The sequence below is a fragment of the Ochotona princeps genome, chromosome 2 (genome assembly GCF_030435755.1).
Source record: "Ochotona princeps isolate mOchPri1 chromosome 2, mOchPri1.hap1, whole genome shotgun sequence".
Classification (NCBI taxonomy): Eukaryota; Metazoa; Chordata; class Mammalia; order Lagomorpha; family Ochotonidae; genus Ochotona; species Ochotona princeps.
Window position 1 is genome coordinate 13,027,010 of NC_080833.1, and position 23,608 is coordinate 13,050,617.

A 23,608-nucleotide genomic window follows, 5' to 3' on the forward strand; every position below is an offset into this window, starting at 1 on the left:
GTCAGGTGTTGCACCACAAGGCCAGTCCCAGGATGCTGCAGTGTGAACCGCAGGGACCGGAGCCTCTTGGTGGAGATGTGGAAAGTCCTCCCTGAACAGCAATGCTGGAACAGCTGCCAAAATCTGGGAGGATGAGCCCTAGCACTGGACCTTACGCCTGCCACACTGTGGCCGACTAGGGAAGGCCTGCTTGAAGGTTTTCTCGTAGGTGGGCAGGCTCTCTTTGAAGCAGTACACGGAACGCTTGTCACATTCACAGGCCTTCAGCCCACAGAGGCAGCTGGCACCAGGACCAAGGGCGCAGCTACCTGCAAAGACACATAGGGTCACTGGGGCTCCCAGCCCACTCCCCGGCTTTGGTTGTGGGTCGGGGGGAACAAGGAGCTTGCTACAGAGGGTAGGGCAAAGGTTAAGGACACAAAAGGAAGTCCTTTGACCTGACCCCCAAGCCTTTCCCCACCCGATCACACCTGCTCCCAGCACAGGTGCTGCTGGAATAAGGGAAAGCAGAGGAGGGGAGGTGGGCTGCATGGAGGGGGCTCCTGAGATGCTGCATGCCCCTTGCGTACCTGGCACGGTACCAGGAGCTGACCTGGTAGTTCTACCTGCTGCTTAACCGCTTGCTTGGGTGCCTCAAGCACCTCTGATCTGAGCTGTTCAAAGGGAAATTCTTCATATTAAACAAGCCCCTCACCCACCCACAGCTCTGCTTCCCACGATTTCTGCCAAGCACAGTTCACTGTGAATCAAAAATAGTAATAATGTTCCTGACTCCTTCAGTAGAAAGAAAAGCCACGCCCACACAACTTTTATATCACTCATGGCTACGCTGTTGCTGTTTGGCTACAGGTCCCCGGTCCTCTCCTACAGTGCCTAAGGTGCACTTGAGCCTTTGTCAGAGAGCTGCAGAGGAAAAAGAGGGGGCTACAAGGGTCTTCAGGAGGTCCGTGTGGGTGCCAACGCAGCTAGAAATCCTCGCATTCTTACTTCGTGCCTCCTTTCCGCAAGCTGCTCGAAGCTCCCTCTGGTTCTATCTGCTGTCTTAGGCAGCCACTGGGGAGTCTAGAAGGTGTCCCATCCACTCTCAGGAAATGGCCACCAAGTCCAGCTGCAGCTACAAAGCCAGGAGCCTGTCTCATTCCTCCCAGACTTCCACTCCCCCAGGGAGCCCCTGGGCTGTCTCCGCCTTCTGCCCAAGGTGCTGCCCCTCCCCTGGTCACTTCCTCAGCTCTTATGCTAATCCCTGTCTCACCAAGAACACAAGCAGAGAGCGTCTGAGAACATAGCAGGCTGGTTACACCTACTCTCATCATTTCCCACAACTCAGGATCCCCCCAACCCTCCTGCAGGCCCAGGAAGCCCACTTGCCACAGTGTTGCCTTCCTCAGTCTGCCCCCCACCCCACAGTCCTCGTGGGTCACACACCCTGCTCCATCTTGTCCCAGGGCTTTTGCATACACCGCTTTTGGTCTCCAGGACCAAAAAGTTGCAGGCCCCTCTCCCACACCCCGGTGTTCATGTCCTGGGCTGCAGTTTGTTCTGTCTCTGCTTCTCTCTCTTGTTGGCTTGCCCAGGTCAGCTTCTCCCCAATGCAGTGTGAACTCCGCGAGGCTGGGACCTTGTCTCAGGTTCACCACTGTCTGCCCAGGTCCAAGACAGGAGGTGGGACACAGCATTGGATCAATGAAGGACCCTTTTCCAACTGTGCAATCAATCATCCACTCTTTGACTCACCACTAGATGGGGACCTACTGTGTAGTGACTGGAGCAACAGTGCTGCGTGGTTGTCTGTGTGTGTGTATCCATGTCTCTGTGTGTGTGTGTGTGTGTATCCATGTCTGTGTGTGTGCATATACATGTCTTTGTGTGTATGTGTGCATGCGTGTGTGCATATACACGTCTGTGTACATGGGCATGCATGTGCCTGGAGGAGGGGAGCTGTGCAAAGGCTAGTTTTCCCTTCCTAGGTAATCCCACCCCAGTTCTACTATCCTCAGAATCAGGAATGGGAAGGGAGGCCACCCCCCAACTTGGGCTTGTGACCTTGGATGAGGCAACACCCAAAACTGCTCATTTGTGAAAGGAACAAGGCTGGGCTGGCATGGCTTCCTAGAGCAGTGAGGGCAGTGGCTGCTGCTGACAGAGGGAGTGGCTTGGCTGTACCAGCCCCGAGGTGGCATTCCACAGATGCCCACTGCTGGCCTGGGAACCACAGGTGGCTGGTTGGGTAATCTTGAAACAGGCAGCATCCGTCTGGTTGGACCCAGTGCCTGCTCACTTGCCTCTGTGCTTCTGGAAGTCCCTGTTCTCAAGGAAGCTGTCCTTCCACACCTGCTGGCCATGTGGCTTCTCCAGCGAGGCCCACGCCACCCCATGTCTTGCCGCCCCTGGCCACTTTTCTAGGGGAATGTTACCACCTCTGGCTTCCCCCGCCTGTACTTCTACTGCTCCAGGCAGCCAGCCACCTGTGTCCCCACATCCTTGTCCTCACCACCCTGTCCTCAGGCCCTGACTCCTGGGGAAAGCCCCAGAGCCCCCAGGACATCCCTAGGTGTTTTTCTAGAACAGCTGCCACTTTAGAGGCAGGGGGAGGACAAGGGCTACACACAAGGTTCCACCTCTTCCCAAAGGGCTCAGACACCCGAATGAAAGGTTGCCCTCGTCTCCCCACAGCTGCCTTCTCTCCCACCCCTTCTCGCCCTTCCTCCCTCTGCTCCACTCTTCTCGGCCATCTCCCCATTCTTCCGGCTCAGTCCTCTGCCCCTCCTCCCCTGTTCCTGTCCTGTCTGATGACACAGCACCCCTCGGTGCTTCCTCGGTCAGCGTGCCCAGCCCGACCTCCTGGAGCTGACCTGGGGCAGTGTCCTGCTTCCTGCATGTCACGCCATCTGCATGACCAAGATGGAGGTGGCATCAGGCCAAGAAATGCCCTCTTCGAATCCAAGTTCAGCACCAGGCCCTATCTCCTCCGTGGTATGAACGGAGAAACTGAGGCAGGAAGAAAAGGATGAGTGGCCTCAGAATCTTCTTTCTCATCCTACACAAGTAAGACAAGCCAGCAAGTTCTGCCCGTGGCCAGGCCAGACCCTGCCAGGCTTCTGGAAGCAGCAAAAGAGGCTCCAAGTGCTTGGAACCCTGCCACCCACATGCAAGACCAGAGTGCATTTCCAGGGCTCCTGGTCCAGCCCTGGCTGGTGTACCCACTTGTGGGATGAATCAGTGGATGGAAGATCTCTCTCTTCTCTCTCTCTCACTCTCTCTTTCTCTCTCCATTTCCCTCCCTACTTCCCTTTCAAATAAATATGTCTTCTCAAACAAAACAAACATGATTGGGGGCGGTAATGCTATGGGAGAGAAGAGCAGGTTATTTGTGAGTAGGGGGGGCACCAGAAATGTCTTTGCAACCCCAAACTCCAATGGTTATCACTGTCACTTCTTTGGTGGCAGGAAGCATCTGAGGCCTGGACAGGACCCTGTCTCTGCCTCCCACACTTGCTCCTCCTCCCGGACTCATGGATGCTTGTGTGGGTGGACAGGTGTCACTACCCTTGCCAATGCCAGGTGCTTCCAGAAACCCACTCAGGTGGGGAAGCTCCTCCCAGGTGGGCAGACATCTCCACTGGGCACACAAGTCCCTGGGCATGGGTCACAGACCTTCCTCTGCCCCGTGTCCCCATGGCATTTGGAGATGTGAGTGGACCACGCTGTTCTCCTTTCCCTCCTCTGCTCACCTAGCAAATCCCCAGAGCAGCACTGGTTGCCAGGCAACCGGGGACCAGACTTGAGAATTTGGGGAGGCAGTTAACCCTTGCAGGGGCAGCTCTTTGAACTGAGGCATAATGAGCTCCTCCAAGAACACTCAGAGCAATTAGGAAATTCCAGCACTCGCCCACAGAAGGGGAAAGAGAATTCAGGCCAAGAAAATGAGTGCCCACCTCTGACAGGGCAAGCACTAGACAGTGCTGCTCAAGTTCATCCTTCCAGAAACTTCCTGGGCTGCAGGTGATGAACTCTTTATATAGAGGCCCTGCTAGAAGGGGAGATGGGGGAAGCTAGGGCCAGATCTAGCGCTGCCTGCCTCTGAGCTTCTTCACAGCAATGGAAAAATCTAGACCATTCTACATGGCCAAATCCCATCTGCTTCTCTTTGCCTTCTCTGGGACACAGCAGGGCACTGTGGCCAGTGGGCTGCAGACCTTGGGACCCCCCAAGCAAGCCCATGCCTATCACCCTCCACAGGGCAGAGTGAGCTGGGTCTAAATCCTTGCTGTTTCCTCCCCAATTGTGTGACCCCAGTCAACTCACTTAACCTCCCTAGGCCTCAGGTGGCCCCTCGGAGATTTGTCCTAGGCTTCAAGGGGTCACTTATAGCTCATCCCTCATTGGATGTTCATGAACCACAGCAGTTGTTATGGGACCATTCCATGGATGAGAACACTGAGGGCCATCAGGGTGTGCTCAAACACGTGTCTTAGTTGTTCCTCTTTCTTGGCTCAAACTCTCCCCTCCCTCAGCCTCAGTCTGCCCTTTGCTGCAGGGGCTGGTGTGGGGTGTCTGTCAGGATGCATCCAGCTCTGGGATTTCCATAAGACCATGCACTTCAGGGTGTGCCCACACCTGGGCAGGTGAATTGGGTGTACTTCAGGTCTCAGCACCTGTCAGCAGCACACCTGGGACCAAATACCTCTCAGCCCTGTGCTGGGGGCAGCGGCTCGGGAGGAGGGCTTGGGACTGGCAGAGGGCAGCCTGCTCCTCACCGGCTGGCCTTGCTGATGAGGGTAAGCTGGGGTGCCTCCTCCTGTGCCCACTCCTAAGCACAGTTCAGCACTATGGAGGCTGAACCAAGGCTTGGGGGGCTTGTGAGCAAAGCAGCACCCAGGCCATGGGCCCTGCAGCTCAGCTCCCAGCCCCACCTGCACCTCCTGCCACCACCTGGCCTGTGCTAACCAAGGACATCCCCCTGTGCCACCTTCAGGAGCTCCACCCTCCACCTCTCCTGGCCCCTAGGTCCAGGGTGCAGGATTGAGCGGGTAAGGCCCCCTGCATCCACTTCCCACCATACTATTTGGCGGGGGGCAGGGGGAGTGTTGCCCTGCAGCACCCTTCATTCCTAGTGCTGCCTTTTCAACCATCTTAAACTAACACTTGACATGCCAGATGTTAGATCTGTGTAAGGTAGGGCAAGAAGAAAACCACATACAAGTCAGGCCACAAGGCAGCTTGAATAACAGAGCTGGTGGTCCTCCTGTGTGCTCCCAGGCACACCCCACCCTGCCTTGCCATGTGGAGCAGAGAGGGTGGGGGCAGCAGAACTTGGCCTCAGGCCTGTTCTCAGGGTGAGCTGTTTCTGGTCCTGTTCCTTCTCTCCTGTTCTCCCACCAGTTTCCCAGCCATGCCTTGAGCTCACACAGTGGAAAGGGGCTTGCCTACCTGCCAACCACTGGCTTAGGGACAAGAGCAGCTCAGGCTGAGCTGAAGCCAGCCTTGCCATGGGTGCTGGGATACGGGGGTGTGGAAGTTGAAGCAGCGACGGGAGGTTAAGCCCGGCTACCACATCCCAACTTCTGGGTCTTGGTGTGTGCTCTGCTGGAGCCCTGAGTGTGGGCGCTGGGGAGGCCCTACATCTGAGAATCAAGCATATGATGGAGGAGAGCCTCCCAGGATGCCCTAGCAGGTGAGTGCCAGCTGGAGCAGCCCAATGCCCAGGAACACGTATGGCTGTGAATAAGCACCCATAGGATGCAGGTGCCCTATGCCACCCACAAGGCCAAGCAGGACATGGACCACACAACGTACAGGGCATCCATGAGACAAAGGGGACTCGCTGCCCAGCCCCTTCAGGGTGCTTTCTCTGCACTCACGGGCACAGGCCAGCGCCAGCACACACTTGGTGCCTGGACCACTCCCTGCAGAGAACAGAGGGGAGGGCTAGACAACTGCTCACCTGGCTCTTGCCCTCCTCTTCAAACGGCCTCAGGAGCACGTGAGCACCCTGCCCTTCCTCCTCCTAGTTACTTTTGTGTCCCCCACAATACTGATCAGGGCACTTGGCATGCAGACACCCTTAGCAAATATTTGTTCAACTGAAAGACAGTTGCGTTGCCTGTTAACATGCGGCAGAAATCAGGAAAAACATCCTCCACAGCCACAGTTGCCAAGGGAGGCTGCACACCTCTGTGTCTGCGCCAACCAGCAAGTCCTCACTGGGCACACGCTGTACCGTTCCGGGCGCTGAGCTCCTGGAGGCTGGGGGCTACAGCTGTGGGCTGAAGACGACAGGGAGGGACCAGACAAGGGCTTCCCAAGAGGCACTAATCCTTGAAATCACCCCCTCTGTGACTCAAAACACGTGGCAGGAAAAAGACAGTTAGCCAGGAAGTGGACGCCAAGAAACAAGCCGGGTTCAGAGATACTTCTCCAGGGAGAGGTCACTCACAGATTACCGTGCCGTTGAGCACGCGGAAGTGGTAGCTGTTCAGCACAGGCTGGCAGCCCAGCTCCTTCAGCTTCTCGTAGCAGCAGTCATGTGCCAGACAGCACCTGGGGGCCAGATGGGAGGGAGGTGAGGTGCTTGACCTGGCCCCTGGAAGAGAAGATGCTGAAGGTGGGGAGGAGAGTGGCTGACGTCCCTCCATTTCCATTGGGCAGTTGGTGTTGGGAGCCCCCGCAAAGACACAAAAGCCAACAGGTGCTCAAGTTCCATTCATGAAAGGGTAGAAAATTTGCATAACACGGTCACTCACCCTCCGTGTACACTCATCTCCAGGTGACTTAACACCCATCATGGGAGGGAGCTTCAAAAAGTGCTGGGACAATGGCGGGTTTATTTAAGTGCAAACACTTTGAAGACCATGCACAGTCTTTTCATAATACACACTTTACACTAACTTTTTGAAGGCCTCTTGGATGCATAGATTTCAATTTTTTTTTTTTTTTTTGCAGTGAAAGCAGCTTATTTCTTAATTGCATTTCCCCAGGAATCTCTCACATTAGTCTTGAAGGACGTGAATACTTTGGAAATGGTTGTTGCCTTGTTTAGGGAGCAGCGGCAAGAAAATGCCAGCACATGCACAGTACACATGCAACCTTTTAAAAATATCTGTATTTTTTAATCCACTGAACACCGGTCAGCAATGCAGATGGCTGGGTTGGGTTCTAAGACCCAAAATACCAAGAAAAGCATTACCCTCTCCTCTCCCTCTCCTTCTCTCTCTTCCCCACTCAAGATGGGTTGGTTGTTAGTGATCGTCCTTGACCAACAAGATTGTGTTTCTCATCTGCCTTCGGACTTGGGCAGAGGAGGTACCGAAGAGGCCCGTGTTTGTTCTGCCCCCAACTTTGTCGCTCAGAAGCTGGCAGGCTCCCTGACTCTTGATCTTGGCTCCTCACTGTCCTCGCCTGTAAAATGACAGTGCTGAGTGTCATGCCCCTTCACCGTGACCCAGAACTGGACACCCACTGGACCAATTGTAAGCAGCAGCATCCCTTCCAGATCCTTGGGAACTTCCAGCTGGAGCATTCTATGACCCCAAGAGACCCAAGCATCAGAAAGTTCCCAGGCCTTGCTGCAGGGACATATTTATCCATGCTGGGCTGACCGTAGTCAGCAGCATTTCTCTTTCTTATTCTTCATAGCTAACAACACACACGCTAACTAGCCTGCTTTCTCCCTCCCCAGATTACAACAGCCTCCTCTCTTCCCGGGAACTCACACACCCCCAGCTCTATCCTTAGGAGGAGGTTTGGAAGGTAGGTTTGTGCCACGTGACCACGCCCAGATGGACAACTTTCCCAAACTGGGCCACTCTTGGACGCTGTGTCCCTGAATATGGAATTAGGGCTGGGAACCAGCCAGGCAGTCCTGCTGCACCTGCAGCGTTCAAAGCTGGGGAGCTGACAGCAGAGCCTTTGTGCGGTGAAGGCAAAGGTTTCCAGAGCTCCGGACAGGACTGACCACACGGCCAGTGCAACATGAGCCCGTGCACATGTGTAGTTAGAATCTCAAGGTGTGGCAGCCGAGCAGTAACCCAGGCATGCAGGGGCCCTGGGTGACAGCACAGCCACACATTCAAGAAGCTGGTCCTCAGGGTGAGGACATCTGCTTGACAGGGGCCGGCATGCCCTGTCAGAGAGCCTGGGTTCAAATCCTGATTCTGCTCCGGACCCAGCTTCCTGCTAATGGCGCCCTGAGGTCCCTGTACTAGGGTCCCTGTCACCACACATGGCAGACTTGGATTGAGATGCAGGCTCCTGGGTTCAACCTGGCCTGGCCCTGGCTATGCAGGCATCTGGGGAATGAGCAAGCAGATGGAAGATTCTCTCTCTCTCTCTCTCTCTCTCTCTCTCTCTCTCTCTCTTTCCCTGAAACAAATTAGTTACACATTTTTCAAAAGAGGCTGCCAGCTTCCCTGGATGCCTCAGGACCCAATTCCCACCCTACCCTCCCGAGTCCCACTCAGTCTTTTCTTAGCAGGCTTGCATCGGCTTCTGTTACAGCCATGCACGAGTGCTGACTCCCCCTGGCTGATCTCAGCAAGGACTTCAACACAAATCAAATGCCGGGCGGCCTCCATACGCACCTGTCGGTGTCATCCACAGGGATCCCTTTGCCCCCCAGCCCGCAGTAGCAGCCATAGCCGTAATAGGAGAAGAAGGCGCTCCGGCCTGTGATGTGTTTGACCATCCTCTGAAACTGCCAGAAGCTGCTGAGGGTGGGCACCGCCCCTGCCAAAGAGCAAACAAGGAGGAGGAGAGGGAGGGGCAGTCAGCATGGGGCTACCAAGACCCCTGTCTGGTGTGCTCTGCAGACCCCAAAACGTAGTGCAAGGGCACAGCTCAGGTCCTCAGCCCTACCTGGGGAGGGGAGGAAGCTGGTCAGATTTGCCCCCACACTACCCAGGGACACTTCCTGGCCAGCTCAACAGGAGCATTCAGTTCTCATGCTGCTTAGGATCCTGCTTTCGCCATGCAGAAAACCCCTGTGATGGAGAGGCGCCCTGAGGTCTGATACAAGATAAACAAGACAAGTTCAAAGCCAGAAACGCCAGTCCCCACAGGCATCAGCCAGCATTTACCACCTTATAGGAAAAGCAAAATACTCCAGGCAGGAAGGACACCCTCCAATCTGTTGCTTTTTTTTTTTAATGGCCAAATGTACCTGGACCCAGCAATTATTCCTAGAATATGTTTACAAAGGGGGCACAAATACAAACAGATGGGGGTGTTTGCTACAGTATAACTTGTGATACCAGAAAATTCGCAACCAGCCACAGGCCCACTGGCGTGAGATAATAACAAAATCATCACCAGACAATGGGCCTGAGGAGATAGACCGACATAGGCAACGCTGCTCCAGACACCTCGAAGCTGGTTTTCTTATATGAGCATTTCTATTAGCAGGTCTTGAATGTGTGTGAGCAGCAAGGCCTAGCAGGACCAGTACTAGGCGCTCAGGAATGGTGACGCTTGGGTTTAGGTTCACATGCTGACCGCTCGCTGCTTATGGCCTAGAAGGGCGGCAGTGGATGGCTCAAGTCCTTGGGCCCCTTGCATCCACTTGGGAGACTTGGCAGAAGCTCCTGGCTCCTGACTTCAGATCAGCTCAGCTCTGGCCATTGTGGCCATTTGGAGAGTGAACCAGCAGATGGAAGATCTCTCTCTCTCTCTTCCTCTTTCACTTAAAAACAAAAAAAAAATCTAAAAAAATCGACCTGAGGTTGCGGCAGGACAGGAAGGGACTCTGCCTTGTCACTGTGCTCATTTGCAGGCTCTTTTGAACTGTAAGCACGCATTCGTTTGCTTGGCAACAAAAACACGAAGTTGGCAAAGAAAGCATTTTCAGGAATCTTCTCTGGCATCTTCCTGCCTTCTGAGCTGAAGGGTGGCCCTGGCTGCAGACACCAACCCTAGAAGTGGAGCCATGTGCAGGTGCTGATCCCCGGGATTGTAAACATGGCTCTTCCTGCATCTGCGTACCTTCCGCACCATGAACATGAAGGTCATGACTTGCCACCATGGACTGGCGCAGCGGGGACAGTGGGAAAGAAAGTCTGTTTTGGACATTTTTGACATAAGGATCCAGCGGTTACAGCTGCACAGCCAAAGCAGACAGAAAGAGGAATTTGGGAGAGCCCCTTCCCAGCTGCTCCTGCACAGGCGCCTGTGAGCTTCCTCAGGAACCCCAGGCTGTTTCCCAGGAAGCTCCACCTTGCTCGGCAGAGGGGAGCTGTCAGCTCCTGGCAACAATGCCTTCAAATTACCAGTCACATCCTAGGTCCTCACAATAGCATCTTCCAGTAAGAACAAATGATTCCTAAATTAGACAGAAGTTCGCCTGTGTTTTTGTGCTGGCATTCACACATTAAAGGCATCGAGCATCCCAACATCCCAAGAGCAAGGGGACTGGGAGGTGTAGAGATTCCCTAGGGTCAAGGGCAGCAGACCTGTAGTCCCTGGCCTCGTCCTCGGTGAAGGTCAGGACCTCTGATGGCAGCATGCAACTGGCCCATCTACGCAGGAGCAGAAACACTTGGCCACACCTGCAGTTCTCTTTTGAGTGACTCTGGACCTTCCCCTCACCTGATGCCACCACCCCCACGGCACAGACAGGAGGATAACATCCAACTTATCTTGTAGCCGGGATGCTACTTACAGCAGGACACGAAGACAGCGAGAACAGCAATGACCTTCATTCTCAAGGAGACTGGGGGGCTGAAGCGCCAGGGTCCTGCCTTGGTCTACGCACGAGCAGGCTCCCAGCTGCACACCTATTGGGGAAAAGAAAGGGACTACAGTGAGGCCAGTCCGTTTGGATGCAAAAGCCCAGCTGCTGGGACCTCAGCACAGGGCTCCACAAGACCTAATCATCATTGACAACCATCATTGACCTGACAATGAAACCCTTTCTGGTATTAGACCAAGTGTATCATTTGAAAATTCTAAGTGTGTGGTTTTTTTTTTTGGTGGGGGGGTTCTCTAATTTTCATTCCTTCTTGGACAATTCTATCTCTTCCTTGGTTTTCTTCAGCAGAGTCAACATCCTATCTATTCCCAAGCAAACACACACTTATTCTGGGGCGTGCATTGTGGCACATCAGGCTAAGCTACCACCTGCGATGCCAGCACACTAGACCAAAACACAGTTCAAGTCCTGGCTGCTCCACCCCAGGAAAGCAGCAGAGGATGGCCCAAGTACTTGGGCTCCTGTCATCTACATGGGAGACCCTGATGGAGTTCCAGGCGCCTGGCTTCAGCCGGCCCAGTCCCAGCTATTACAACCATTTGGGAAGTGAACCAGCAGATGGAAGATCTTTCTCTCTCTGTCACTCTACAACACAAATAAACAAAATAATTTTTTTAAGCCAGGTAAACTGTGCATATGAAACCCAGTCCAGGAGAGTCCAAGGCAGAGGTTTCCTTCCTGGTACACAGTTATCATGCGTATCAACTCAGCCCCTGTACATGGGGTTAAAAACACGTGTCAGTAAGACCACGCCTGCAGCAAGACACTCTGAGGGCTCTCTGGACAATTCTCATGGCAACTTAAGTCTCTGTGGTTACATTAGAGACAGAAAAAGTAAAGCCAGAGAGGCTGAATAAATCCCTCCCAGCCTTACAGTTGCAATTGTTGGGGGGGAGGCATTGGTAACACTGAAGGAAAACAACCTTATAAGACACAATGCTGTCACAGGAGAAGGTGCCGTTCCTAGGGCTGCCAGCAACGATCCCAATGGACCAGCAGAGGAGCAGCAGGCAGGCTTGAGTCCCTGCTGAGGCTGTCCCGGGGTCCATCACTAACATTCTTCACACACGAGTTGTGGGCCCCGTCACACATCAGGCCATTCTGGTGACATTAGGGCTAGGAGCAGAGCCCAGAGAATCAGGCTGGCACACAGCCTCAGGTAGCTTTGCACCTCTGGCAAAGGCACCTGCGGTGCCCGGGAGGGTTAGTCATGTGCCTTTGCTATCTTAGCCCCTTCTGGCAGAGGACTGGGTCCTGAGCAGGCCTGGTCCCACCCAGTGTGCACCAGGAGGCCATGAGGGAGGCTGTGGCCTCAGCACGGCTTCAGGGCACTAAGAAGGGACACACATCTCTCAGGCAGACAGGTAATGGTGACATCTTGGAAAGAAACGAGTGGGTTCGGTGCAAGTCTGAGAGTGAAACCCACAGACACTTATCAAGTGCCAGCCACAGTAGCTCATCCATGCTGAGCCAACTTAGAGGCAGTGGGCATCTGGACCAGAGGCAGACCCTGGCCCTGGGAGACAGAGTCGGCTTTGCCGTCAGCTCAGAACGGCTGACCACAGGGTCTCCAGGCACCCCGCACGTGCTCCCTGCAGCAGGGAACTGTGTGAGCCTAGGGTACAGCCTTTCCTTTGGAGGGCACCTGGCTGAGAGGGTACTGTCTCCCGACTCCTTCCAGTCAGTGCCCAAGAGCCACCTGGGCCCCAGGTGTGCCCGGAGGATGGGCTGAGGCCTCAGCAACTAGCCTTGTGTCAGCTCCTCCCTCGAGCTCAGCTTCTCCTCAGTGTGTCACTTCCTCTCTCAGAGCTACCTTCTCTCTGTGCCAGCTCTTCTTCTCCATGCCAGCTTCTCCTTATTGTGTCTCGGCATCTCTCTCCATTGCAGTTACTCTGGTGCGTGTCTCCTCTCTGGGCCAGCTTCTCTGTGTCAGACTGCGTGTCAGCTCTCCATCCATTACTTGTGCGTTTGTGTCACCGTCTCTCCATCTCTCCATCCCAGTTGCGCTCTCCATGTCACTGTCACCGCATCAGCTTCTCCCACCGTGTGTCAGCTCCTCCCTCTCCTCAGTCTCGCTGGACTCACTTCCAACAGCTACACCCCCCAGGAGCTCCCCGAGCCAGGCATACCTCTGTCTGCAAGTCTGTTCCCAGGGGGCTCCACATGCGGGACCTGAGTGCGTGTATAACCCAACACCTCTGAGCCCAGAGGCTGCAGTGTGAGCTGCTGAGAGGCAGAAGCTTCCAGAAGGAGGTGGTGGGAGCAGGCCCTGACTGCCCTCACATTTTGCGTGGACTCCTCACCACATGAAGATGAGAAAACAAAGCTCCGAGTGAGGCGGAATTGCAGGCGGAATTGCAAAGTCGACACAGCAGCACCCAGGACCCCAGCCGCCCACACCACAACCCTGCCTGCCTCTGGCTGTCGCAGGGCTCTGATCACATGAGGGCAGCCTCGGGGAGACCCGGCCCCATCTTCACAGTCTTGATTTAGGGAAGATGGACATGGCTCTCTCCCTATCAGCCTTTGCTTGGGGTTTGTAAAACAAGAGCACAAGGCCAGAGCGCCTGGGAGTTGGGAGGTAATGGGAGTGTGAAAGGATGCGAGGGTTGGCCTCCCAGGCCACCTCCCAGGCACGAGGTGGTCAGGAGCCCCCATCCCTTTACAGTCAGCAATGGAAGATGGGCTGGCATTGAAGCTGAAGCGAGCCAGCGAACTCCCTAAGGACAGAGGTCACGTCCACTCTGTGTCTCTTCTTCATGCCCAAGCCCTGCTGGGGACAGCACCTGTCACACAGTGGTGGCGAAAGGCAACCTACAGGCCACTTCACCTTCTGACCCTTCACACAGTTGATGGGGAAACAGAATTACAAGATAAGTTCATCTCAGAATTTGAGGTCCATGCCTACCAAGGGTCTTCAAACAGCCCACAGAAACTCAGCACTACAAAAAAAGCTAGGCATGTATTAAAAAAAAAAGTGCACCTCTATAAACTCCTCTTTTCATTCTATTCTTTCACGAGTCTGTTAAAAAGATTTGTTTACTTCTTGATTTGTTCGAAAAGCACAGTAACAAATTGAGCGAGAGGCAGAAAAAGAGATGTCCCATCCACTGATTCACTCTCCAAATGTCCATAACAGCCAGACCAGGCTGGGCCAGACTGAAGGCAGCAGCTGGGCACTCCAGCCTGGTCTCCTGTGTGGGTGGCAGGAACCCAAGGACTTGAACCATCACCCGCTGCCTGTCCAGGAAGCTGGATCAGAAGCAGAGCATCTGGGACCAGCGCTCTGATACGTAATGCAGGCATCACAAGTGGGGCTGGGGGCTTAACCCCATGCACCTGCCTCTTGCCACGCACTTCCTGAGGCACCCACATGTGAATCATCCACAAAAGAGTATTGTAGGTCCAAAACACAGCCCTGAAGGCAAGGCTCGGGACACTGGAGAAGCACCACAGTTCCCCCAGCTCTTGTTGTAGATACTAGTCTAACAAGTGTCTCAGCCTCAGCTTCCCAGCCCCAGCTGGTGAAGAGGAATGGAGCTAGAGCAGTTCTCTTACCATTTAGGCCACAGAGGAAGGATTTAAGGACAAGGAGCGGCAGAGCGTGGGAATCCGAGGCCATTGAGCATAGGGGCAGGCAGTTCCAACAACATCTGCAATACTATTAGCTGGACCGTAATTACTGAGCAGCCAAGACAAGGCTGCATTGTGCAAGGTACGGGCAGTTAACTCAGGGTTCTACATCAAAGACGAGGGTTGCAACCGGTTGACTACTTCCAGACAGAGCTGGGGTGGAGACCTAACCACGGCTCCCAAGGAATGCTGGCAAGAGTCCACCAGCTCCTGAAGATGAAACAGCAGCAGTCACAGCCAATCACAGCGCTCAACAGGCTCTGCTCAAGCAGAGTGCAAAAGGGGCTGGCATTGCGCCACAGCAGGTGAAGCTGCTGCTTGCAGTGCTGCCAGGCTGTATCAGAACACTAGATCGAGTCCCAGCTTCCTGTTAACACTACCTGGGAAGGCTGCAAATGATGACCCAAGACCTTGGGTTCCTGATACCCGCATAGCAGACCCCATGCAGTTCCTGCCTCCCAGCTTCAGCCCAGTCCAGCACCCCCATGACAACGGCAACCATTTGGAGAATAAGCCAGTGTTGGGCAGATTCATACTCTTTCTCTCTCCCCCTTCGAAATAAACAAATGTTCAGAGAAACTGGAAAGCAGACAATACATTTTCAGACTTTTCCAACCATGTAAAACAAATCATTTAAAAATCGCAATAATTCTAGGGGTAAGTTTCCTTCTCCGGAAGCTTTCTCCTTACAGTCCCCCAGGAAGCTGACTGAGCTCTAGACTTGACTACTCTCTTGGCCTCCATCAGATTTTGCACCATGTTCATTTCTAGTGTCAGGGTCTTCCATGACATCCACGAAGTCAGATGGGATCAAGGACCGACAGGGCAGGACACCAGAAGTCACTGATCCAAAAGCTCTCTGGAAACACACAGCTAAGAGACAGGCGCACCTGCTTCTGCCAGCGATGGGGGAGTCTGGAGATCACTTAGATCTCAAACTAGGTGTCCTTGTGTGGTCACCACCTGGCAGCCCACCAGGACCTCTCAGAAGGAAAGCCAGCTGTGGAATCACCATTGCCATCACCACTCACTTAGTTCTCACTGACCAAGTGCCTACCATAAAGCATTAAGTGGGCAAAGCAGGGGTTCCAAGTCAGGCAAGCAGTTGCCCTGAGAAACTCACAACCCACAGAAGGCCAAGTGCACGTGCTATGAGAACGACACAATGACAGTCAATCCGCAGGACACATTTCTGATGCCCCAAGCACTACCCCTGCGCCTGAAAATATTTTCTTGCATTTCATACCCCAGTCATCTCGTTTGCATCTCCATTCTATGGGCACAGAAATTGGGACCCAGACAACTTGACTCCATTGCCCAAGGTCCTTGGCTGGCAGGTGGTGGAGCCATGGAGCCATGGTTCAAGCTCAAGCTCTGGCCCCCAGAAGCCAGACCTGCCATCCGACGACAGGTAAAACTACAGGTGATGGGACACACAGTTGGGGTGGGATCTGAGGCCAGGGTGGGCACTGGACTCGCCAGCTGGATGCAGGTTTTAAGACTGCTGTGCTACTCATCCTCTGGAGGGCCCTGCGGCTCAGCTGTTTGCTCAGGAGTCGTAAACATGGGCAGTGCCCAGTTCCAAGGGGATGCAGCCCCTTTGCAGGCGCCATCCACCAGACCTCAAGGGACCAGGAAGAGCGCAGGAAGCTTGGTAGGGGCAGGATGTGAGCAAGAAGGGCTTGTGAGGGACGTGGTTTTTAGGGATCTGTTTGGATTAAGGTTGAGAACAAGGGGCAGGCATAAGTCGACCCTGGCACTGGCAAAGCCAGGAGGTCCTTTTGGGGAACAGGTTGTCAGGAGCGCAGGGAGAGAACTGAGGACAAGGCAGCAGGCTCTGCTGCTGAGCAGGCAAAGGCCAAACCCTGAGGACTATTTAAAGAAGGCAGGGAGATAGCAGCTGCAGAGGGTAGGCACTGTAACACTCCATCCAGTCTCCGTTTCTTTTCTGCACTGTCCCACTCCGGCTGTGCATTCCACAGACCTGGGAGCAGAAGGTGAGGACTGCTAAGCTCAAGCAGACCCTAGCCCAGCCTCCATGTCACTGTGCTGTAGCAAGGGCATGCATGCGTTCACACACATGCGTACATGATGAGAAGCCAGGGTGGGTCTCTAAGCGATTGCATAATTCTTAGGTGATATCAAAATAGCTGCTGAGGCATCCACTTTCATCTTTTTCGGGTGGGCGTTGCAGGGCTGCAGAGCGGTGCTTAGATATTTTTGACAGAATCATTAACATCAGCCTCCCGCACCAAGCTGAGAAACCATCAGCTCCGAAAAACCGCCAGCTCCTGCATCTCAAAGGGGCCCGATGTCCAGGGTCGGGCAGCTGAGGGGGCAGCCCCCACAGGAGGCCACCCTAGCGTGACCAGCACTCTCCCAGGGGTCAGGAGTTTCGCTTTTGAGCCCACCCCATCCTTTCCGGCCTTCAAAGAACTTCCTGATTGCCCAATCACTTGGCACACACTTGTGTTCAGCCTGTGCCTGCTCCTCTAGCCTTGACTGAAACTGTATTAAAAATTATCTGGCCAGTGGTACTTTATCAGTACATGGCCCATCTTCCCAACCCAACACCTTGCGGGATTGGACGCTCATGGCAATCTGGTATCCATGTGTCTGGGACAGACCAGAGAACAAACATCTTGTCAACAAGGCTGGAAGATAAACACGTAGTTTTCAAATGTCTAGTGACATTCCCTTCTAATAACACAATGGCTAGATTATTCATCTGCATATTCTGAGAGTTGAGAACACCACCTGGCACACACATAGAGTCATGAGGACTTTTAGGGAGTCATCTTAACCCTAAGTGGGAAGAAAGGTTTGATTCATTAGGCTGAGACCTGAGGAGGGCATGGGAACTGGGCAAACTCAGAGCAGGAGACCAGGGAGTGGGGATCTTTGAGGCCAAGGGGCAGTGGGAGCCAAGGGTTGCTGTTCTGTGTGCAATGGGGTATGTTGATGTGGGGGTGACACAGGGCTGGCTCCCAGCACCAAGCAGAGAGAGTCAACCTCATGCCCACTCAGAGGGCAGCCCCTTTCCCTGGGGCAGAACAGAGGGTGGGACACCAGCAGGCAGGTTTGTGGGCTTGGAAACAAAAGCTGGGAAGAGCTGGTGCCATCTTTTCTCAGCAGTAGGCAGCAAGGTGGTCTCCTCTTCTGAGACCACCAGATGAGCGACGCTTCAGACAGGAGGAGGGTGGGGTTTTATATTTAAAACCCTTCTCAGCAGAACAGAGATCAGGGTCGGGGAGGGGGAAATGGGACACCTACCAAATCGGGCTGAGACTCAAGCTCGGGCTGCAGACCACCCCATCTACCACACCAGTCTAAGGGACCAGAGAGATCGAAGTGCCCTCTATACCCAAGCTGGGGGCTGGGGAGGGCAGAATTGGGTGTGGACAGGATAAGCGGATAGCAGGAGAAGCAATGGGAGTATCTTGCCAATAGAATGGACGAGGTATGCATCCTGGCCTCTCAGTAGACCAGGATATTGAAAATCTGATGCCCAGGACTGGCTGAAGTGCAAAAGGCTGTAGTTTGGGCTTCAGGGGAGGTGTGAGTGCCCCAGAGCACAAGGTCCAGCGTGTGTCGGGAGGCTTGGGGCGGGAAGGGTTGTTCTAAGGATGAGCAAGGCATTCAAGGAGCCTGCCCCCAACTCATCCTGATGCCGTTCAGGCGCTGCAGTTGGCAGGAACCAACCAGTCCCACCACCTCATTCAAAGACTCTGACAGGCTTAAGGTCTATCCAGCTATCCCTAGATGGGTGTGAGGCCAGCAGGGCTGCATCCCGGCCCATCGTTCCCCCATCCCGGTGTCCAGGAGTGGTCCTTCCCATGGAAACCCACTCTGCGCCCTGAGGTTGGAGACAGAAGCAGGTAAGCCACAATCAGAACACGTGGACCCCCTGTGGCTTTCCTAGGGGCAGAGCCACTTGTACAAGCCCTCCCTGCCCCGTTGCCCTCACCCCAGCCCCGCAGGCGGTTCCGGTCAGGCCGGAAGCACGTGGCCCCCCCACCCCATAGCGGTTGCCTCGGAAACGGGGCTGTTTACCAGCGGGACCCGGCAGGGTGCCGTGCCGGGGTGCAGGCAGCGGATGGAGCAGAGCAGCGAGGTGAGCAGGCGGCCTCCTCCCGACCCACGGTCTGTCTGGCGTGGAAAAGGGCAGTCCTCGCGTTCCTAGGCTCCCCTTCTCCCCACCACCGGGTGGCCTCCCCAGACCCTGCCCCTTAGCAGCAACCCCAGGAACCACTGGACAGCCGCTACGTCCCAGGGGAAAAGCAAGCCTGGCCAGAGCTCACCTTTGCCGAGATCGGACACCGTCCGGGCTCTGCAAAAGCCGAGGGAGACCTACGACCCGCTGGGCCATGCCCTCCCCGCTGGGCTGTGCAGACCGGGCTACCGACCCAGGTAGAGACGAGGGCGTCGCAGAGGCTGAGAAACAGATGGCGCCGCCCCCCGCCCCGTGCTCAGTCACCCGCGTCCAGCTCGTCTGTCCCTTGTTGGTGCCTGCCCCTCCCCCAGCCATTCCAGTGCTCCTTGGGCTTGACTTCCTGTCTCCCTCTGGCTGCCAGGGGACCCGCCCCACCCCCTTCTCGGCCCTTTGATCACCTGTGGCTGGGTGGGACACAGAGTGGTCTTATGTTCATTTGGCCACATCTGGCAAGGTCCCAAAGTTTTGTGCTGTTCAGTCAACACCCTGTTGATTCCACTGTTTGTATCTTGCAAGCCCCATTGAGGGGGCCGATATTAACTGATAAACATCTAAAAGACCAATTCGAATGTACATATCTTGAATATACAGCCGCAGATGGCTCGTGGGTGTCTGTATTTTTCTGCCTTTACCTAGGGTTTGTGTTGGGTGGAGAGTGGGATAGGGTGACCTGACCCTGTTGTTGGGCACCTTTGGCTTTGGGTTTTCCCACCAAGTAGGCCTAGTCGGCTGTGGCTTCGGTGATGGGTTTTAGGGGGATGAGCACCTGCCCTCTGTCAACATCACAGGGATTGTTTTTTGCCTCCTAGCAGGCCTCTGGGGGACAGGATTTGTGTTTGAGTAAACAGGCCACTTGCCTGTATGGCTGGCAGCTTGATGATGCCCACGCCCAAATCTTATCAGATTGCTTTGTGCTTGAGCCTGTGCCAGGCCTAGAGGTGGTGCAATGAGCCGAGCCACAGCAGTGCCAGCTGCTGCAGAAGCTGTCCCGGGCTGAGGGCGGCCGGCAGAGCTTGGGACCCAGGGCGTGAGTACGAAGGCACAGTTGGTCCCTCCCCACCCACCCCCTGGTCCATGTGATGGCTGCTGGGGAAAGTAAGGTGGCAGATGGTCCCTGCGCTGAGAGGAGGCAGGGGGTTAGGCAAGCAGGTTGGATGTAGCGGTTTTACCTGCAGGAGACAGCAGCCTCTAAATAACTGTGAGTGGGTTCCTGGGAATTAGTCATGATGAAGCTTGTTCTGTGAGCTAGCTCCCAGTCACAGTCTCCTCTGACCAGGGCGGGTCAAACATGACACCCCCCTGAGCATGGATAATTATCCAGGAGCAAGAGGTATGGCAGTGCATGCACGTCCACAAGTTTTCCTTTTAAAAATAACCCGGCAGAGGGCTGCGCCAACACATGACGTTCCCCATCAAAGTTGTTAAGGGAAAGGTTTCTAAGTTACCAAACTTACTGACAGTTAAGCCTTCCCAAGGCGGGTGTGGGAGTTGGAAACTAAGCTGTGGCAAATTAATGGCCCTTCCAGGAGCAGGCAGGGTGGGTGCCTAGGGGAGCCAGTTCACACACTCCTGGCTGCACGGCTTCAGACAGCTCTGGCGGCCCTGGCTGCATGGTGCCAGCCTCAGCTGCAGAGCCGAGAGCTGCTTCACAATGAGAGGCTTTGGAACTCAAGATGAGGGTGCTGGGGTGTTGGGGGGTTACACATCTTTCACAGCTGATCAGAAAATAGATGAAATTAGCAAGGAGCTGGGCAGGCTTTTTTTTTTTTTTTTTTTTTTAATGCCAAAGCTTTGCTAAGCAGAAGCCTCCTGTACCACCAGCAGCCAGATGGGGTGTGAAAGACGAGGGAGAAGTGGGAGATGAGATGGTGAAGGATTCGGGCTGTGAGCAAGATCGAGCAAACGAGAGAGACCTCCAACGTGGGAGAGAGAGACCTGGGGTAGCTTTGTGCAAGATTCGCAGCAGCTGAGCAGGCACCACGTTGTGTGTTGAGGGGTTGTGTGTTTGGTGGTGAGGAAAAGAATGGTCCCTAAAATTAGGCCACAGTGGTACCATGCAGAGAATGATAAGGCTGGAGTATCATGCTGTCCACCCAAGGAGCTGGAGTGACCTGCTTCAGGGTCGTGTGATGCAGGGAGCTTGGAGGAGGAGTTTGGGGGCAGGTGGAAACATGGAATTTGAAGGGTAAAAACCCACTTAGGGGTTATTTCTTGCAGTCGGTTTGGGGGCAGAGAATGGAGACCTCAATGTCATAAGACCTGCCACCAGCTGGCCATGTGGTCACCAGGCAGTTGTCCTGCCTTCCTGCAGAGCTAGCCCATGTTCTTATTCTTCTGCAGTTTGTCTGGGACACAGTGTGACAAGCGCAGAGCCCGTGGGCCTGATCTAGCCCAGCACCTGGCTGTATATGGCTCTTGAGCTAAGAATAGCTCTTACTTTTTAAATCTTCAGGGAGGGGGGAAAAGAGACAAAAGAATATTTTGTAACACAGTAAAAATTATATGAAATTCAAATCCCAAGTCTCTAAATGAAATCTGATGGAGATAGCTATGCCCCGTATATCTCTGCGTGCAAGAGTGGGTAGACGGCAGGGTATGCTCAGCCACGGCCAGCAATCCTCTACCAAGTAGGGGAGTGGGCAAGCGGCCAGCCACGCTCAACCACAGCCAGCCACACTCAGCCACGGCCAGCCATGCTCTGGCTCAGTACAGGGAGGCTTTCTTAGCCGCTGGACTTGAATCTGAGTGCCTGTTTCTGTTATGTGGCCACACCCTGCAGCAGAGCCTTCCTGCCCACACAGTTGGGACAGTGGAGGGGGATGTCCTCCATCCTGAAATTTGTCCACCTTGCGAGGCTGAGGGGAAGGACAGGAGAAGAGAAAGAAAAGAAGCGCCAGCTATGCAGAGATATGAGGAGACACCAGAAAGGACCAGAGAGCTGGGGAAGACAGATGCCCTGAGCCTGGTTCTTTGCACCGTGAATGACGTGCCAGGGCAGGCTGACCCTCGCTTATGGAGGCTCTGAAGGGGCTTGCAAGGTCGACTCTATGCATGTGTCTCTGCACTTTTGAGTGACCCTGAGCCCAGTTTTGCTTGTAACTTCACCAAGTTATTTTCCCTCTTTGGGTTAAAGGCAGCTGCTGGGACGGGGATTCCAAGTCTAGAAGATGCTGTTGGCCACCTGCTAGGGAGGACGGCTCCCCACATGGGGAACCAGCGGATTACCTAAAGTGCACCAGGCATTGCCTGCCCACCCTTTCCCCTTGCCCTTGCTCCCCACAATCCTCCCCACCTCCAGCACGCTCTCTGTCCATTGCTCTAGCTCAGGGCAGGACAGTCTGGCCCAGGTCTTGAAGTGACTCGCAGATTGGCCACACTGTTTCCCACCTGTGACTGCAGAACCTGACCTTGCACTGGAGACCACATGGATCCGAAGGCCAGGAGGATTTGCAGGAGAAATTGGCCAGGCCCTGCGCTGGCTGGGAATGGGGTGTCTCCCTCCTCTGCTCTCGCCTCGTGAGAGTAACAGTCATTGTTGTCCTCCAAGCAGTTACTAATCCCTGATTACACTGGTTTCTCTCCAAGTGTAACCCCCATCTTTCCCTACTGGAAGATGCGTGTGCATTGACTCACTGATACAGTCCAAGTGCCTAAAATAATGAATGAATGAGTGACTTGCAGTTGTTGCCTCATTCCGGATGCCAGAAATCTAGAGACAAGGCCCTCAGACTGTGGCCCATTGGTGCCTACGGGAGTGACCAGCTTGGGTCCAGGTGTCCCAAGCTGTTTAAACTCCACCTTCTTCTATTTTTCACCCCCCTCCCCACTTCCTTAGGGACCTTGAGAAGCGATGACCAAAGAAGCCCTGGTGAACATAGCAGCAGTCAAGCATAACACTGTTGCCAGCCCAGCAGCAGACAGCTTCCTTTGGCAGCCAGGCTCACTCCAAATGCATCTCACTCGGCCCAAGTCCGCCAAGGGACGAACACGGCCAACTCTGCACCGAGCCCAGGCCCCGGAGGTGTGTTCTCGGCGTGTCCCCACTGCTTCCCCACTTGCTGGTCTCTGTGAATCCTCAAGCAGCCAAAAGCCAGTGGCCTGTGCACCCAGGTCTCCAAACCAGGGTGCTCCCGAGGGCCTCCCTGAGTGGTGGCAGCAGCAGGGGCCCACGGGGGCCTCTCTCAACAGGTACCCGGTCCTGCCTTCCATCATGAGGAAGAACCTGGTGGCCGAGGCTGTGGACACAGTGGCTGAAAAGGCCAGCTTGCTGCAGCTGGGCAACGTCCCGATGCATTCCCCAGAGGACACTTACATGGCGAAGACTCAGGAAGATTCCAGAGCCCTGGAGAGGAACTTCATCACCCAAACCAAGACCCAGGCTTCTTGGGGGGCTGGGCACCTGGAGGAACCATCAGACCAAGAACCCAGGCTGCTGCTTGCTGTCAGATCCCCTTCAGGTCGAAGGTTCATCCGCCATTTCCGGCCAACTGATGAGCTGCAGACCGTGGTAGCCGTGGCCGAGCAGAAAAACCAGACCACCTATCACCCGTGCAGCATCGAGACCATGGAGGTGCCCAAGAGACGGTTTTCTGACCTCAGCAAGTCTCTGCAGGAGTGCCACATCCCCCACAAGTCAGTGCTGGGCATCTTACAGGAAGATGCGGAGTGCAGGCTCTGATTCCCCAAGCACCCAGCCAAGGCCCCTGGGGCCCAGGAGCAAGGGATCTGGCTGAGTCCTGTGGCCTCCCGGGTAGCCTGGGTCTGACTGCCAGGTGGGTCTCGGGCAGCCGCAGCCCTCGTCCCTTCTGAGGTTGTGAAGTATGCAGATGTGCTGAGCTCCCAGCCAAGCCTCCCTGGCTGCAGCGAGCTTCTCTGCATCCCCACGGTGAGCTGGCAGGGAACCAACCAGGTCCTGCTACAACAATCCACTATGCTTTCTGGAGCAGCTGCTTGCCTTCTGTCTGGACACCAGCGGGTGCCTTTCTGTATTGAACACAGGATTAAACAGTTCCCCGAGAGGA

At 54.7% G+C, this 23,608-nt stretch overlaps 2 protein-coding genes across 3 annotated transcripts; one reads left to right on the forward strand and one right to left on the reverse strand.

Annotated features, from left to right (window-relative positions):
- On the reverse strand, nucleotides 1–18,827 carry PLA2G2C (phospholipase A2 group IIC). Its single transcript, XM_058676219.1, has 5 exons — nucleotides 18,676–18,827; nucleotides 10,652–10,766; nucleotides 8,580–8,724; nucleotides 6,437–6,540; nucleotides 1–308 (listed from the first exon to the last, which is right to left on the reverse strand). The coding sequence occupies exons 2-5, from the start codon at nucleotides 10,689–10,691 to the stop codon at nucleotides 139–141; spliced, it is 459 nt and encodes a 152-aa protein (XP_058532202.1). The 5' UTR covers nucleotides 10,692–10,766; nucleotides 18,676–18,827; the 3' UTR covers nucleotides 1–138.
- UBXN10 (UBX domain protein 10) lies at nucleotides 18,344–23,608 on the forward strand. Of its 2 annotated transcripts, none has more exons than XM_058676205.1 (2): nucleotides 18,344–18,488; nucleotides 22,423–23,608. In XM_058676205.1, exon 2 carries the CDS (start codon nucleotides 22,438–22,440, stop codon nucleotides 23,263–23,265), a length of 828 nt encoding a protein of 275 aa, XP_058532188.1. In that variant the 5' UTR covers nucleotides 18,344–18,488; nucleotides 22,423–22,437; the 3' UTR covers nucleotides 23,266–23,608. The 2 variants fall into 2 exon arrangements, with proteins under 2 accessions (XP_058532188.1, XP_058532193.1); XM_058676210.1 differs by lacking the exon at nucleotides 18,344–18,488 and adding an exon at nucleotides 19,518–19,614.